This window comes from Colletotrichum navitas, assembly GCF_030913465.1.
Source record: "Colletotrichum navitas strain CBS 125086 chromosome Unknown LY79scaffold_37, whole genome shotgun sequence".
Lineage (NCBI taxonomy): Eukaryota > Fungi > Ascomycota > Sordariomycetes > Glomerellales > Glomerellaceae > Colletotrichum > Colletotrichum navitas.
Window position 1 is genome coordinate 194273 of NW_026850583.1, and position 15144 is coordinate 209416.

Consider the following 15144-nt stretch of genomic DNA (forward strand, 5'->3'; position numbering starts at 1 on the left):
TTTCTTTTGTTGCTCTCTAGCCGTCCCAGCCATCCTGATTCGTTAATGATAATAGTCGAGAGGAGAAAAGAAAGGAAAAGAAAGACTACCTGCCGCGCTGTGGCACCTATTCTCAGGCCAATTGACGGATGAGGGGGAGAATAATTGAAAAAGGGACATTCCCAGAAAAAACCAACAGCGCGATGAGAGCTGCTATAGTGACACCAAGAACCCCTCCAACACTGCAAAGAAACAAACGATGAAAATGCCCACCATGTGGCAGTGACATGAAGTCCCACCAAAATCTGGACTCAGCCCGCATTCCAATCCACCTCAAAATAAACAGCGTGGCAGTGCAGTTCACACTCAAGGAAACATATGGTCCATGTACCCCTAGTACACGCCATTCGCCTTTCCGTTCGTGTGCTCATCCGACGCCTCCTCCGCGGCGGCCCTCGTCACCTCGTCCACTGACTGCGCGACAGTGGCCTCGGCCATCTCGGCCGCCGTACGAGCCCACTCCTCGAGACGCGCCTTATCGATGTACTTGTGCAGGACTGAGTCCTCCCACTTCATCGCATCCAGGAGCTTGTCCCTGTAGGACTTCTCCATGGAGGTAAAGCGGCTGTCGAGGTCGATGACGTAAGCGCCCAGCATGTCTGCTGGCCGGGGCGGCTGGAACGGATTGTCAAGTGTCTCTGTTCAGGAGTCAGTGGATGAAGATATGTTAACTTCGGCTTGTGGAAACTTACGGTACTGGTAACAGGAGATCAAGGCGCTGAAGAGCGTGGTGCGGGCCAGTTTTTCCTCAACGATAGAGTCATCCTTTAACTGGGTGTCGTTAAGCTTGATCCAGTCGTCACGAATGAAACAGCGTCTCCAGATGAGGCGCTTGGCCATCTTCAATTCCTCACCCTGGAGGGCGTACGAGGCTGCGACTAGAGCAAGATAAAAAGGATCGGCAATATCAGCAGCGGTTTCGGGCGAGAGGCTGATGAGCGTGAGCAGGTCGATAAGAGACATGACATCAAGAGCCTCATGTCTGAGGAGCCGTCTCATGCTGTTCTCGAAGAGCTGAACCAGTGCCTTCTGCTTCTTCGGGATGTACAGGCAGTGGTTTTCCATGGCCAGTTGCAGCTCTGCGCCTTCGTCCACAGCCGTTTGGACAGATGGAAAGACCTGAGCATAAAGCTCATCTTGAATTCTGATGAGGCCCAGCTGGCTGTCGATGGCTTCAATCTTATCCTCAGACTCAGAGAGTCCCTCGGTCTCAGTCTTAGCGGGCTTGAACCCGAAGAGATCGGAGGAGGGAGGCGTTTGCGAATCGGCCATGAGTGACAGCTTTCCGAGGCTGAGCTCAATCTTCTTGTTCCAAACCTGCTGCTCTCGGGTGAGACCAAGGTCAAGAAGCGTCTCTGCTGCGTGGTCCATGTCGTCCTCGCCTTGGATGTCGTTGATCCAGGAAATCTTGGCCAGCTCAGGCTTTTGTCGGAGGAACTTTGTCCTGAATCCGTGGTTGTCGTATTGGAAACCCAGAACGGCTTGGACGCCGGCATTGTCCAGCAGAATTTCGTATGTGGGGAAGGCAAATGCCTCGCCATACTTGTCAAAGTATTCGCCAATCCGCTTCTCCTTGGCTTCGGCCTTTTTGGTGAGTTCGCGAGCATCGGCTTGCGATCTTGACACTGTCGCTTCGCTCCTGAGGCTGTTGATCTGTTCGATCATGGCCAGTGCCAGTGCCTTCCAGCATCGGTGTTTCTCGGCAATGATAATGCTCTCGTCCCATTTGCCTAGGCGGAGAAGGGCAAGAACCTTGTCGTTGCGGTCCGCATCGTAGAGCTTTGCGAGATGGTCCGACCATTTCTGGGCCTTCGCATCCTGCTGTGCAGCGTTCCAGCGAGACGCCTCGAGAAGAGATACAAGGTACAGGTCGGTGAGGTTGGAGACCTCCGAATTGATCTTCTCGAGAAGTACGGGGTCCGGCTGTTTCGATTTGTCCTTTGTCTTTTCATTCGGAGTATAGTATTGGTCGAGCCATGTGTGGCAAAGCTCAAGGAGACGCTTCAGATTGTTGCCGATGTAGTGGCACCCGGTCCAGGGCTCGGGGAGATCTTCGTAGTTCTCGCGTACAATGCCGAAATCAAGCTCCTCATCCTCTAGTCCGTAGAATGCAAGCCTCTTTTGCCGGTATTCCAGAGCCGTCATGAGAGCGACAAGGTTCACCTGTTGAGCCTCGTACATGAGACGAGTGATGTGAACATCGTCCATGATATGGTCCTTGTAAATGTACTTGATCACTTCGTAGGCCCAGGCAATGAAGATCTCGAGCCTGCCAACATCATGAATGAACCAGTGCCTCACACGGTCGACCTCTCCCGCACTCCGATTAGGGTTGGTCTTCTCATCTTGGTGGATGAACTCGACGATCTCCGCAATCAGATCCTTCTTGTTATTGGCAGGTCGTTCATTGGTAAAGGCCTCATGGCGTTTCCAGAGAACCGTCGAAACCATCATCTTCTCGGCATGGGAAAGCAACAGCCACCGGGTACGCCGGTCCAGGTTGACCTTGGTTGTCTTGAGATGTAGCATCAACCGTTCAAGAGCAAGACAACGGGTGCTGAGATTGTCTTCCAAAGATGCCGGCAGTGAGATGTGCGTTGTCGAGGAGCTCATGATCTCTTGGCTAAGCTCCAGTGCGGCTTCTGCCATTTCCCTGTCTGAGAACTGAACACCTTTTCTAACGTCGAAAATCAGAGGGGTGTCTTGCTTATTGCCAAAGAAGACGGCCTGTTCAAGCTTGCTCTTTGGCGTGACTTTCGGGGGCCTGTCACTGCCAAATCTATCGATGTCTGTCGTTGTAAGTCGTACAATGCCCGTGCCACGTACCATCAAAATGACTGCAGGGTTCTTCGTCTTTTGACGAGTTCTGGACTCGTCATGGCTGCTGTTAGCTGCCTGCGGCTCTTCGAATCCCGAGCCGAAAATCTCGGACTGATTATTGTCAGAAAAGTTAATCACATCCTCATAAGTCGGAGGAATGATATGGTTATCCTCCTGGAGTTGAACATCTGGCGAATCTGGAGGAACACCAATAGATGCCAAAACAACGGCTTTATCGAATATGAGAAATGCCACGAGGGCCGGTCGAGGAAGATGCAGACGAGGCCGAGAAGATTGTACTGGATTCGTGGGGCTGAAGCGCGTCTTGTACGAGGAGATCGGACGGACCATGCCGATTTGTGCGGAGGTCGGCGACAGAATAACTTCGACCAGAGAGTAATGCGATTCTCTCTTCTTGCTGAGGCTGACGAGCAACAGTAGATGTTGCAAGTTGACGTCGGTTGAGACCATGGCGTCGCTGAGCCTGCTCATATCTCGGTACTTATCTTCCAAGCCTTTGGGCACGAAGGCGAAGTCAACAACTTCGAAGGTCTCGGGGTGGAAGTCGGTCGCTGCCAAAGGGTCAACTTGACGGATGGCCTCGACGATTTCTTCTTGCATGTCTGCCTCCACTATGGTCTCGTGGTGTCCTCCGCGATGAATCTTCCAGGCGTGGAGCCTGCCCTTAAGGGTAGCTGCGACGACGTTTCGTTCGCCGACCCGAGAAGTGCGCTCCGCTCGAACAGCGGCGATGTCTCCACGTCCTGAAGTTTGTGTCAGAGCATGGCGAATGCTGCCGAATATACCACCAGCCGTAGACCCTAAGCTCGTGCGGAGGAACTGGACGGAAATCGTGGGTCTGCCGTGGCCATCTCGGACGCTCATGTAGGCCAGTCGGCCGCTGCTAAAGGCCAGGACGAAGCCGGCGGATTCGGCGTTGGTGATTTGAATAACCTTCTCACCGGAGAACATGCCCGATATTGAGCCCTCCACGCCATGTCGCTGCTGGCGGATGAAGTCCAAGGTCGCGGCGCTCGTGATGGATTCCCAGTATGCTATCTTACCACTGACCGGCATGACAACAACCAGACCGGGTTCGGTCGACGAAGCTGATGGCGACACTAAGCAACCTAGCGGAAGAGGCTCTGAAGAATGTTTCGAGGGATACGGAAGGGTAAAGGTGAATGTCTCGGGGGATTGAGAGGGGTCCGTGTACGGCCAAACAATCGCGTGAGTATGGCTAAGACTGAGGGCATAGCGGTTCGAGAAGATGTCGCCGTGTTGTTGAGCTTGAAGTGATTGTTAGCCATAGGAAGCGCGCATTCAGCACGAAGGACTCACCTGAAGCATCTGCACGGATACGGTCTGGCAGCGCAGGCAGTTTGCTCACGGTGTAAGCGTTGTTCGTCGTCTGGCGGATAATGGTTAGCTTGGTTGAAGGGGGGGTAACGCGGACGCATTTGAACCTACCAGAATGACGCTTCCATCGCCCTTGGTTGGCCTGTCTCCTCCCTTGGGCTTTTTCGAGCGCACGCTGAGTTCTTTCCTCGGGGTGGGCGTGATGGGGTTCTGGTTCTCGATGCCGTCTTGTCGCACGTCGAGTGTCGCAACTTTGTCGGACTTGACCTCGTACATCTCGGGGCCCGTAGACGCGGACACCTCAGGATTGACGAAGGTCTGCTCGGTCAAGGGAACGCGTTGGCGTTTCGCCTTGGGTTGATGTGTGACACTCTCATGGCTGGCAGGTCGCTGTCTTCTTCTGCTTCGCGTAGCAGTGGCTGGCCCGCCCTCGTTCATGGAGGGAGAAAACATGGTGTCGAGCGACCGGGCGCGAAGTTGTTGAGGGGGAAAGGGTCGGTCACCGTGATGCTGATGATGTTCGTGGATAGGTGGATGTCGGTCAGAAAAACATTTCGAGGATGGATTCTGTGGCCTAAGGTACTGGTAGGGAAAGCGGAGGCCGGGGGGAGTGTGGACGAAGGTGGTAGAGCGGATTTAGCAAATATGTGAGAGTGACGAAGCATCAATCGATTGGGTCTCGTAGAAAAAAAACACTAGGTTGCTGCATCTGCCAAGCACGGACCAGCAACACCAGCAGCTTCCTGTCCGGCTGCTCGTCCACTAGCAGCGTATGTCAGTCCCCACAGGCCGCCGGTGAGCAGCAGGTCAGGGCAGGTGTACGGGTGTGTAGGCGTGCCAGCTGAGGCGGCGCAAGGAGCAGCAATAGCACGAGGGTACCTGGGAGGCGGTACGTACCTGCTTTTGGGCGTTTCGTTGCTCCCGGCCGACAAGAAAAGAGCGTTGATTGGCCGACTCCGCGATCGAGATGGAGCCCGCTGAATCGCCGCATTGGAAGAAAATAGGACCCTGAAAGTGGGGCATAGGTACCTAAACAACCAAGTCAGCAACGTCACTCGGCCCTCGGGAACTCACCAGTGGGAACATGGAAAGAGATTCCAATGTCTAGATGCAAGGAGAAATATCTACTAACCACCCAACAGCTCTCACTCTCCCTGAGTCGTTTCCCGCTGTGACATGCGCTTGGTCTCATCTCTTTGGTAGATCCTCCAGAGAACCACAGCTTTTCAGAGTCAACCAGCCAATCGGCTTTCATTCGACTGCGATTCAGGCACCATCCGCTTCGATTCACTCACGTTCTCCGATTCTTTGACCCTCTGACCCGGAAACGTCTTCAGAGACACAAGAGCAGTGATTGGCTGCACGACTTAATGAGCCTGGACAAGCAATAGACTCGATTCTTCAACGACTGTCATTGAACTGACTTAGACCGTCCCATGCATCTCTCTTCTCGACTCCGATTGAATGGGACCAGACTGCCTTGTTGTCTGCATTGGAGAAACGGCGTGAGCAACCCAGCTGGGCTGAAAACGCAAGCTTAAGAATCGTTTGGGATCAACTTAGTCGATATTGCTTCGCGACAGCAGTTGTGATACATTGGCCTCACCACCAGCAATCGCCTCACAAGCGGTGTCTGTTTATGCCTGAGTCGCACAGGATCTGTGTCATCGAGATTCACATCTCGAAGACAACTGCATAGCTTTGCCCAAGACGTATTCGGTCTTCATACCGTGTCAGATGGAGTTCACAGCAGTCTTATGACAAGGATTTTATCGATGAACTCTGGACACGATGATGGGCCACAAAGTACTGACAGCTAAGGCGGGAAAGATGGCTTCTCTCGTGCGGTACTACTCAACTGCCATGACCATCACCGACCCTCTTGTCAAATACCGCACTCTCGTCTCATCCAACATCCTCTCCCCGGACCCAGACCAGCACCGACTCGCGATCCACCTGCACAAGCTCTACGGTCGCCTCAAGGATTACGCCCCCGAGGTCGACTACAGCGAGCGTCTTAAGCAGGTCGCCGACATACCCGAGACCCGCGACCCTGAAGAGGCCGCTGCGACGCTGGCCATGCCGAACCATCCCATCTGGGACAACCCGCTGTTCAAGCACCTCGCCCGCAAGGCGACGCCGACGCCGAAAGACCAAAACCCAATGGCTCTTGTTCGCGTTATGACGAGCCTCGAGGGCGCCATCAGCATCAACTCGCCGAGGGGGTTGTTCCTGTCGGGTGAGGTGGGTGTGGGAAAGTCCATGTTGATCGATTTGTTGGCACAGGGTCTGCCGACGGAGAAGAAGAAGCGATGGCACTTCAACACGTTCATGCTGTATACTTTCTCACAGCTCGAACGGTTCCGTCGGTCTCATCCCGAGTTAAGCGGCAATGAGAAGGAGTACTCCATGCTATGGCTCGCCAAAAAGCTGGTCGAAGAGTCTCCAATCCTATTCCTGAATGAGTTTCAGTTACCCGACCGCGCGGCAAGCAAGATCCTCAGTCACCTCTTCATAGCCTTCTTTCACCTAGGAGGCGTTCTCATCGCTTCTTCCAACCGAATGCCTGAGGAGCTTCAGAAGGCCATTGGCATCGAGTATACCGTCGCTCCCACCGACGGCTTCCTCAAGAGTCTCTTCCTTGGCGGAGCTCGATCGCGAGGCACTCTCCATAGCCAAAACGACTTTGCTGCTTTCGTTGAAGTTCTTAAAGCCCGCTGCGACTTTTGGCATATGGAAGGGGCCACTGACTGGCGGCGTCGTGAAACTGGGGAGAACGTAGCAATCGAGGTAGCGTCCCTTGAGGGAACTGGACTTGCAGAAAAGCCAGATGAGTCACAAGGAGGTAAGTTGAGCCTGTTTCTCAGGGAGTCTTCTTACACAGCATTGCATCCTAACGCTACCAGAAACAACCAAACCCGCCAAGTACTTCTTGACACCCGAAATGTCTGCCTGGAAATCAGAGCTATCGGACCTCAATTCCAAACCGTGGACATCAGCAGCCCTCACAGTCTACGGCCGTACGATTGCAATCCCGCGCCAGCGCGACGGCATCGTATACTGGGACTTTAATGACCTCGTCGGGACTTTTGGCCCGGCCGACTACGTGACCATGGCCTCCACCTATCACACCTTCATCATCGACAATGTTCCGACCATGACGACGCTACACAAGAACGAGGCCCGCCGCTTTATCACCCTTCTCGACGCCCTCTACGAGGCCCGTGGTAAGCTCTTCGTCCGTGCCGAAACCGGGCCTGATGACCTGTTCTTCCCGGACATCCGTGCCGCTCAGGCCGAGGCGGACCGCGCTGCCGCCACCGCCGCCGCCTCCAGGCTTGAGTCCGGAGAGGAAGTCATAGACTCGGACGCGATCCACTCCGAGACCATAGCCGAAGTGTACCAAGACCAAGCAGCGCCCTTCCGCCCCAACATCTCCTACTACGACACCGACCTGCCGACCTCCAAATACGACCCAGACCAAGACTCGGATTTTGGCCGCCTCGGAAACGTCAGCAGTGCCACGGGGGCATCTAGCCCCAACTTCAGCAACACGGCTGGCTTCATCGGCGAGGACGAGCGCTTCGCGTACCGCCGCGCCGCGAGCCGGCTGTGGGAGCTGTGCAGCGCCGCGTGGCACGCCCGAGGGGTGGGAGGCGAGCCGTCAGAGTGGTGGACGCCCGTCCCGCGCACTGCGCGGCATTGGGAAGATTCGGCGCCGTCGAGGCCGAAGAAGAACGAGCCCCTGCTGCCGCGGCGGCAGACCGATGCCTTCATGGGCCCGTCTAGGCCTGTTGACGAGCCGTTCGGGACGGACAAGCTTGTTATTGAGAGATGGCAAGCTCTGGAGGAGGCAGAGCTGCGGCGCGAGAAATCCTCTCAGGGGAGATGAGGCCACCGGAGGAGACTGAGAAGGCGAAGATCGAGGTCATTGGAAGCCATTGACTTCATGAGCCCGAAAGCATCTGGCTAAGGGGGTGTTGGATTCGCTCACTGACCGGCAACCGCCAACAGCTATCCATTGGAGTTAGATGTCCTTTTTCTATTGTACATCTCTGTGACGTTGGATTTTGTTGAATTTTTGCTCATAGACACATATCACGGCGTATAGCATAGCATTTTGGCGGTGCTGGAATATTTGAACACAACGTCATACGAGATGACGTCGTCAAGACCTTCGGGTCTTTGCATGGTAGATACCTTTACAGAGCCAGTCTTTTCTGGCCATGATAGAAAAGCCACGATGGACATAACGAATTACAACCCTCCCTGCGTCCCGTCTAATCTCTTTCAAACGCCCAGAACTCCAGAAATGCTCAAGACAGGCAGACCACTATCCTCCCCAAACCCCCCTTTGCCTAAAGACTCGTGACACCGGGCGTCCACGTCTCCCCGATCCTCCGCACCTCCCCCTCGAACTTCTTGCTCTTGATCACGCGCCCGCCACGGCCGGACACGGGGGCGTGTTCGTCCGGCTCGTAGAACGGATTCTGCAGCAGCCGGACGTACGCGTTCTGCACCGCCCGGAACACGACCCGCAGCTCCTGCTCCCGCAGCCCAACGGCGCCCCGCCCCTTGGCCGCCGCCTCTGCCGCCGCGCTTCCGGAACCCGCGACCCGGCGCCCGCGCATATCCACGACGACGACGATCTTGACGCCCGTGTTCGTCTCCCACCCGTACGCCGCGAGGCGCTCATCGACAGCGTGCAGGAGGCCGACCTCGCCCGAGAGGCCGGTGCCGCTGGACCCCACAGCGGCTCCTCCGCCGTTGCCAGAGGCGCCGTTGCCGTGGCGGAGCTCGAAGACGTCGAGGGTTGAGGAGAGGAGGAGGGAGAACTGCAGGGGCGTCCGGATCGGCGCGAACGTGTTTGTCGCGGGGTTGTGGGATGAGAAGATTTGGATGTTGAGGGGGTTGTTCTGCGACGTCGCCGGTTAGCTTATGAAGACTACAGGAGAGCCGGCAGGGAGGGGTGAATGTAGCTTGAGGTTCCGAGCGCACGGCAGAGGTAGGCATCACAAGGCCGGCGAAGGGTAGAAGACGGGGGACGTACGTTTCGGCCGATGATGCCTATGCAGGCTATCGAAGGGATCGTGGCCGCCATTTGTACGCCTTTTGTGTGCGTGAGTTCGTCGCCCAGATGCGTGGCTTGTCTAATTGCTGGGCTCGCGGTGGAGGCAGACGCGGCGCGATTGTAGAGTAGATAGTCAATTATTTCGAGGTTGACCAGATGTCGTTCGTTTCGTGGCAGGTTGAGAAAGAGAGCTGGGGTAATAGGTACCTTTCTGTAGGTAGCTGATGTGGGCGGGAGCTTAATTGTTTTTCTGGGTCCCCTTGCTTCACTCTCGACTGCCCCGCATCGAAATCAGGGTTCAACGATCAGCTAGCTAGGCAGAGTAATTTACAACCGATCAGATCCTCTGAACATGACGTCTTGGTAATGTACTGGAGGCCTAGAAATATCCCATGTCGAACGAACTCGGAATATGTGGCTCCAGTGTTCAGTAATATATTTTGTACGAATCGTCCCTCCAGATAACAAGTAGTGTTACACATACACACCTAACCAATACTCCAGCTTCCCTTTCACAAGTATCGAAGCCAGACCTTCTGCAGAGCTCGCGAGCCCAGTATAGCAAAAAACAGAAAGCGCCTCGCAAAGGTCCCAAGAACATGCACGGAAATACGTCTATAGCTTCTGGGTAGCATGGTCACCCGCCTCACTCATTCTCCTCTTCCGATAGCCTTTCCGTGTCCTCCAATCCCCTGAGCATCTCCTCGATCTCGCTCGGGTCTGTGATGCCCCAGACGCCGCCGCCCTTGACCGAGTCCTTGCCCCTCATTCCCACCTCCTTGCCAACCAGATTCCGCCCGACCTTGCCGGGCCCGATGCCGATCCACCGCCTCACCTTCTCCTCCTGGTCGAGGTACTTGATACTGTCCCACCACTGCACCGTCTCGAGACACTGCCGCGCCAAAAGGTCCTTGACGTCCGCCTTGCTCTCGAACGGCCGTGCGGTCACGTTGCTCACGCACGGCACCCTTGCAGGAAACGTGATGATGTCCTCCCCTTCGCGCCCCTTAACGCGGCTCTTTCTCGACAGGATGTTCCTCACCACTGCGACGGCGGGCTTCATGAGTGGGCTGTGGAAAGGGCTATCGCTGTTCAACCTCACGGCGCGGGGGTCGTGACCGAGGAACTGCCGCACGTGCGTCGACAGAGTCTTTATGCGTTCGATGTTGCCGCTTAGTACAATCTGGTTCTTGCTGTTGACATTGGCGATGTGCACCTGCTCGATGGGCGGCACATCCTCGGAGCTGTCACCCTTGGACCCGGCGCTCGAGTGACCCACAAAGTCGTGAATCGCCGCGATCAGCGGGCTTAAGTATTGCGGCTCCGTAACGATGGCCACCATGCCGTACTCGCCGCCGTGCTCCTCGACGGCGCGCCGCGTCGCCTCCGCCATGGCTTCGGCCCGCTTCCGCACCAGGTACAGGCTGTCCTCGAATTCGAGATAGCCGCCGGCCACCAACGCGGCGAATTCGCCGAGCGAGTGGCCCAGCGTGACGTCGACGCGCTGGGCAACGTCGAAGTTGAACTCGCACTCGAGGATACGGAGGATAAGGATCGAGGTCGCCATGATGGCCGGTTGCGCGTTGGGCGTCTTGGTCAGCAATTTGCTGGGGCCCTCGGCGATGGTATCGGAGAGCTTAAAGCCCATGCAGTGGTCGATCTCCTGGATGATGGGCTTTGCCGTCCGCGGGAAGGCCTCAAGCCACGGTGTTACCATGCCGACTTTTTGCACTCCTTGGCCTGCGACGGGTGTTATACACATGTCAGCTCCCCGCATTTCCCTCCTCGCCCGCCACCCAAGGCGGCGCTGCAGATCTCACGAACCTGGGAAGAAAAGCGCCGTCCGCGGCCGCTTCTCTTGCGACGACGAAGAAGCATGTCGTCGACTCACTCCGAAAGATACATTGCTCGTTGCGGCCCGCGTGCGACCGAGGCAGATGCGCCCATTGGCCCACACGGCCGCGCCTCGGCGGATGGCGTGGTGGACTCCGGGAGCTGCAGTCATAGCCTAGAGGAAAAGAGCGCCAGCTGATTGCGAGCTGGGGCAGCTATATGATCGCAATCATGGATGTCTGTCCTCTCAACTTTAGGATAGGTAAGGTGAGGAGTCGCAGGCGTTCTAGAAATAGGTATAGAAGATAATTAGAAGCAGGAGGAGGAGCCTGCAGGTTTGCGCCGAATTCGAGGGTGGGAAATGCGTCACGCACGGCAGAGTTCATGCACTGCCCGCGCGCGGTAGTGTCTTAATTATGCCTTTTATTGTTAAGGAGGGGACAGAGAACGTGTTGCGCACTGTTGGCGGACATGACACCCAGATCAGTCGGCTGGTGACGCCAATCGATGGCGGTTGCCCTCTAGTGGCCGCTTCTAGCCGAATGTTCCGACGCCGAGAGATTGAACACTCCAATCGTTGGGGGGCATGGAGTCACCCCGCGATTGGTAAACTGCTCTTCAGCACTGTTTACAGGTGCGTTTTGGTTCCGCTACGCCGGGGGTGGGGCGTTTGGGGTCTGTGATGGATTGGATCTCCCTCAGGGACCAGGGGCCAATTGCCGCTGAATCGCCGACATGCCCGCTGAAGATCAAATCCCACCTCGGCTCAGCCATCATGTGTCTTCGACAACGGCCCACGGTCCACGGTCCACGGCTTCCAGTAATGTGTTGTTTTTGTGGCTTGCCTGTCACGTCCTTGACATGTATCTCAAGAGGTGTCCACTAGCCTGTGCAGGCCACGAGATACTGACATCGCTAGCCCCCCACTAGCCGTTGAAACCAAGCTCCTGTAAGCATGTGAATCTCTCAAACGACACCCAAGGACGGACAGCTTAAGTATTTTTCATTATTTTATATCTGCTGTACCGCGTATTGTCTAACACCGCGTTTCTATACCGCCCTTGCTGACTGTCAGGTACTTGACACCCTTGTATGGCTTCACGCCCTCTCCCAAGCCTTTGCTCTTCCGCGGGTCGATCATGATACTTTCCACTTTGAGCCCGCTTGGCAGCCACCCCTTGACTGAGAAGCTGACTGACGCTGAGCTCGGCATCAGCATCTTGTTCTGCGCCACCTTCTTCGTATCCTTCTCCTCGTCTGTGGCCTCGGTCGTCTTCTTCGTCTCAACCGGACTGCTCTGGTACGGCTCGTCGTAGCCATATGCCTTCCCAAACCCGAATCCATTGGGGTCAAACTCGTCTTCACTCTCATCCGCTAGCTGCCCCACCGCGGTGCCTCTAAGACCGAAGTAAGACGTGCCGGAAGACAGTTCCTTCGTGGGGATATGCCACTCAAGAACCCGTTCACTAGGGTTGAAGCTGGCATCACCTTTGCTTGGCCGTATCTCTGACAAGTTCCTAACTTCTGCCGGTAGAGGTACCGTAACCACAAGATCCTCCATGAGTGGCGATGATGGGGTACCAGGGTGCGGCCCTGGGAAGCCTCGTCCTGCTCCGCTGCCGCCTCTTCCGTACTGGCTTGCTGCTGATGGGCCGCTCCCCCCCAACATCCTGTTCACGTGCAGTCGAACCTCGAAATCAGACCCCAAAGGGCCTAGGCCTGTCTTCACCTCGATGTTGACGGGTAGTTTGAGGTTATTCGTGCTCAACCCACCACTCTTGCCGTTCGTGAATGGCAAAAGGTCGACCTCGTAGCTGGCCAAGACGAACCGACCGTCTGGCGGTATGAAGCTGAGCTCACCTGGCCTCTCCTTCCACCGTGCTAGGCGTACACACGGGTGAAACACGGGGAGGTCCATGAAGCCTGCCAAGTTGTGCTTGCCAGATGGACTCGTCAAGTTCATGACAATGTCGGGCATGCCTGACACCTTGCACGTGAAGGCTATCGTTCCGTTTGCAAACGCCGCCAATGGTCTCCCTGAAGGCGCAAGTGTGACTGTCAGGGTCTCGACGATGTCTGCGTACATCTCGTTGGATGTATGCCGCACGTTGGCTCTGCGCCAGGGCAGCGCCGGGGTATTCTGAGCGATCAACGACGGCGCGCTCGAGTTGGCGAAGCCTGTGCCAAAGTTTCCGCTTTTCCTACAGTCTTTTGTCAGTCGCATCTTCTCATGACAGCACGGTGTCTCCTACCCTGGCAAGTTGATGCTACCCAGCAGCTTGCCCACCCAGCCCTCCACCTCCACCAAGTCCCTTAGCGCGTTGGGCTCCGTCGTGCTGATGGTTCCGGCGTCGCACATCTCATTGAGAAGCTGCGCGACGACATCGTAGTTGCTCTCGACCTTGTGCGCCAGTAAGGGAGCGCCAAGGAACTCCTCAAAGACGTCGATGATACGGTGAATGAACTCGAGGACGAGGAGGGGTTCGATCTCGGATGATGAGGTGGCCAGGAACAGAAGGTTGGCGTGATTGAGGCTGAAGATGAGTGTCGGCGGGTTCGTGTTCGGGAGGTAGATCAGGTTCGGCCGCGGCGCAGGGTGTTCTAGGTAGAGGGGCAGGAGGTGCTGCGCCGATAGCGGGCGGGAGGTGTATGTGTGTGACAGGATGGCATGGCTGCGCGGTGTCAGTCAGTAGTGTCAGGGTGTTGCGATGTATGCTACGAACTTGTGCTCATCATAAATATGCAGCGCCTCAATAACGCCGTTCATTGTTCAAGTCGGCATTGGAGGCTGCGCCGTAGTCGTCAGAGGGTGGTGGGGGAGAGGTTCCTGTCGGTGACAGCACGTCAGTGTCGGTGCTGGAGCTCCCCGAGCCTTTGGAGGGGCCACACATCCCGGCTGGAGGGCCGCCGCTCCTACCCGCCAATGATGGGAGTAAATGTTATTGCAAGGGGAGACGGCCCAGGTCAGCCAATCAGATGCAACGCGGGTGCAAAGCTTCAAGCCTATACAGCAGTTGCAACAAGGTCACAAGCATCGCATCCTGTCACAAAAAGCACACCAGTCAATCCAACCCTTTTTCAAAAAGCTCAACGTTGAAAAGTGTCGCCATGATCGGAGGAGGCGACAAGATCCCCAGCGTGGGTACCCTCGACAAGCCCGAGAACCTCGACCAGCTCCTGCGTGAGGACCGCGGCGATGATTGCACGTCTTGCAGAGTAGTTGGTGAGGACCCCTAAGCTGCCTGCTGCGCTCAAAGGCTACCACGGTACTAATCGCGATTCTCTCACGTACAGGAGGCGGTGCTTTCCTCGGTCTCGCAGCGTATAACTATCTGACAGGCATGGGTCACCTCGAACGGCAACGCGCGGCGATCCTTAAATCTGGCTCGATGTTCGGCATGAGAAGCCGCAAGTTCGGTGTCGCTAGCATCTCGATGGGCCTGGCCTACCTCGGACTGTGGAGGTTGTTCCGGTAACGGAACCTCAAGGGAAGGAGGGCATATCAGATCAACAACATAAACACCACTCAAACGATTATACCACGGCGGTCGTAAAAAATACAGGGCCATGTCACGAGCTGTCGGAACGGCTGTTGTTGTCTCTGACAATTCGCTATGGAGCGAGCAAGGCCTACGATTACGCCACTGTTATTGAAGAGCTTGGAGGGATACATTTGATAACTGGCTAAGTCTAGTATGGGTTACACATCGGGATCATTCGAGGCGGGATGCTCCCGTTGTTTACAATCAACGATGGCTAAACCAAGCATCCGGCTACGGCTGAATGGTGCTGTAATAATACTGTATAACACTGTCATACTAAAAGCGAAAACATGAATCAAAATACCTTTACGTTCATCTTGGCATTTTTCATTGTGACTTGCTTGTATTGATATCTAGGGTCTTGTGAAGTCGCAAATTCGAAGATGCTGGTGTCGCTATCCATCCTGCTCCAATATGCCCCTCCACAGCTTCACCAAAAATTCTTTGCACCCAGTCAACCTCGACCTCACCCAACCACCA

At 55.7% G+C, this 15144-nt stretch overlaps 6 protein-coding genes across 6 annotated transcripts; 2 read left to right on the top strand and 4 right to left on the bottom strand.

Annotated features, from left to right (window-relative positions):
* Positions 1-372: 372 nt before the first annotated feature.
* Positions 373-4671, bottom strand: LY79DRAFT_670485 (Nup133 N terminal like-domain-containing protein; the record flags this gene model as incomplete). The annotated part of the gene is made up of 4 exons (XM_060563782.1): positions 373-677; positions 732-4148; positions 4201-4270; positions 4330-4671. The coding sequence occupies 4 exons, from the start codon at positions 4669-4671 to the stop codon at positions 373-375; spliced, it is 4134 nt and encodes a 1377-aa protein (XP_060413214.1).
* A 1377-nt stretch (positions 4672-6048) lies between these two features.
* On the top strand, positions 6049-8110 carry LY79DRAFT_670486 (AFG1-like ATPase; the record flags this gene model as incomplete). The annotated part of the gene is made up of 2 exons (XM_060563783.1): positions 6049-7063; positions 7125-8110. 2 exons carry the CDS (start codon positions 6049-6051, stop codon positions 8108-8110), a joined length of 2001 nt encoding a protein of 666 aa, XP_060413215.1.
* Positions 8111-8576: 466 nt separating this feature from the next.
* On the bottom strand, positions 8577-9319 carry LY79DRAFT_670487 (Longin-like domain-containing protein; the record flags this gene model as incomplete). The annotated part of the gene is made up of 2 exons (XM_060563784.1): positions 8577-9134; positions 9269-9319. 2 exons carry the CDS (start codon positions 9317-9319, stop codon positions 8577-8579), a joined length of 609 nt encoding a protein of 202 aa, XP_060413216.1.
* Positions 9320-9935: 616 nt separating this feature from the next.
* LY79DRAFT_517432 (malonyl CoA-acyl carrier protein transacylase) lies at positions 9936-11294 on the bottom strand (the record flags this gene model as incomplete). The annotated part of the gene is made up of 2 exons (XM_060554933.1): positions 9936-11029; positions 11114-11294. 2 exons carry the CDS (start codon positions 11292-11294, stop codon positions 9936-9938), a joined length of 1275 nt encoding a protein of 424 aa, XP_060413217.1.
* A 795-nt stretch (positions 11295-12089) lies between these two features.
* Positions 12090-13963, bottom strand: LY79DRAFT_608864 (adaptor complexes medium subunit family protein). Its single transcript, XM_060561917.1, has 3 exons — positions 13846-13963; positions 13375-13794; positions 12090-13323 (listed from the first exon to the last, which is right to left on the bottom strand). Exons 1-3 carry the CDS (start codon positions 13887-13889, stop codon positions 12159-12161), a joined length of 1629 nt encoding a protein of 542 aa, XP_060413218.1. The 5' UTR covers positions 13890-13963; the 3' UTR covers positions 12090-12158.
* A 127-nt stretch (positions 13964-14090) lies between these two features.
* LY79DRAFT_556675 (uncharacterized protein) lies at positions 14091-14978 on the top strand. Its single transcript, XM_060558037.1, has 2 exons — positions 14091-14345; positions 14417-14978. The coding sequence occupies exons 1-2, from the start codon at positions 14099-14101 to the stop codon at positions 14596-14598; spliced, it is 429 nt and encodes a 142-aa protein (XP_060413219.1). The 5' UTR covers positions 14091-14098; the 3' UTR covers positions 14599-14978.
* Positions 14979-15144: the final 166 nt, after the last annotated feature.

What these genes read in the sequence shown, in the direction of transcription:
- LY79DRAFT_608864 (XM_060561917.1), bottom strand. Translation starts at nt 13,889, where the DNA reads ATGAACGGCGTTATTGAGGCGCTGCATATTTATGATGAGCACAA. An exon ending in CATATTTATGATGAGCACAA is followed by an intron (nt 13,795 to 13,845) that starts GTTCGTAGCATA and finishes GACACCGCGCAG; the next exon opens with CCATGCCATCCTGTCACACA. An exon ending in GGTAGCATCAACTTGCCAGG is followed by an intron (nt 13,324 to 13,374) that starts GTAGGAGACACC and finishes AAAAGACTGTAG; the next exon opens with GAAAAGCGGAAACTTTGGCA.
- LY79DRAFT_556675 (XM_060558037.1), top strand. Translation starts at nt 14,099, where the DNA reads ATGCAACGCGGGTGCAAAGCTTCAAGCCTATACAGCAGTTGCAACAAG. An exon ending in CACGTCTTGCAGAGTAGTTG is followed by an intron (nt 14,346 to 14,416) that starts GTGAGGACCCCT and finishes TCTCACGTACAG; the next exon opens with GAGGCGGTGCTTTCCTCGGT.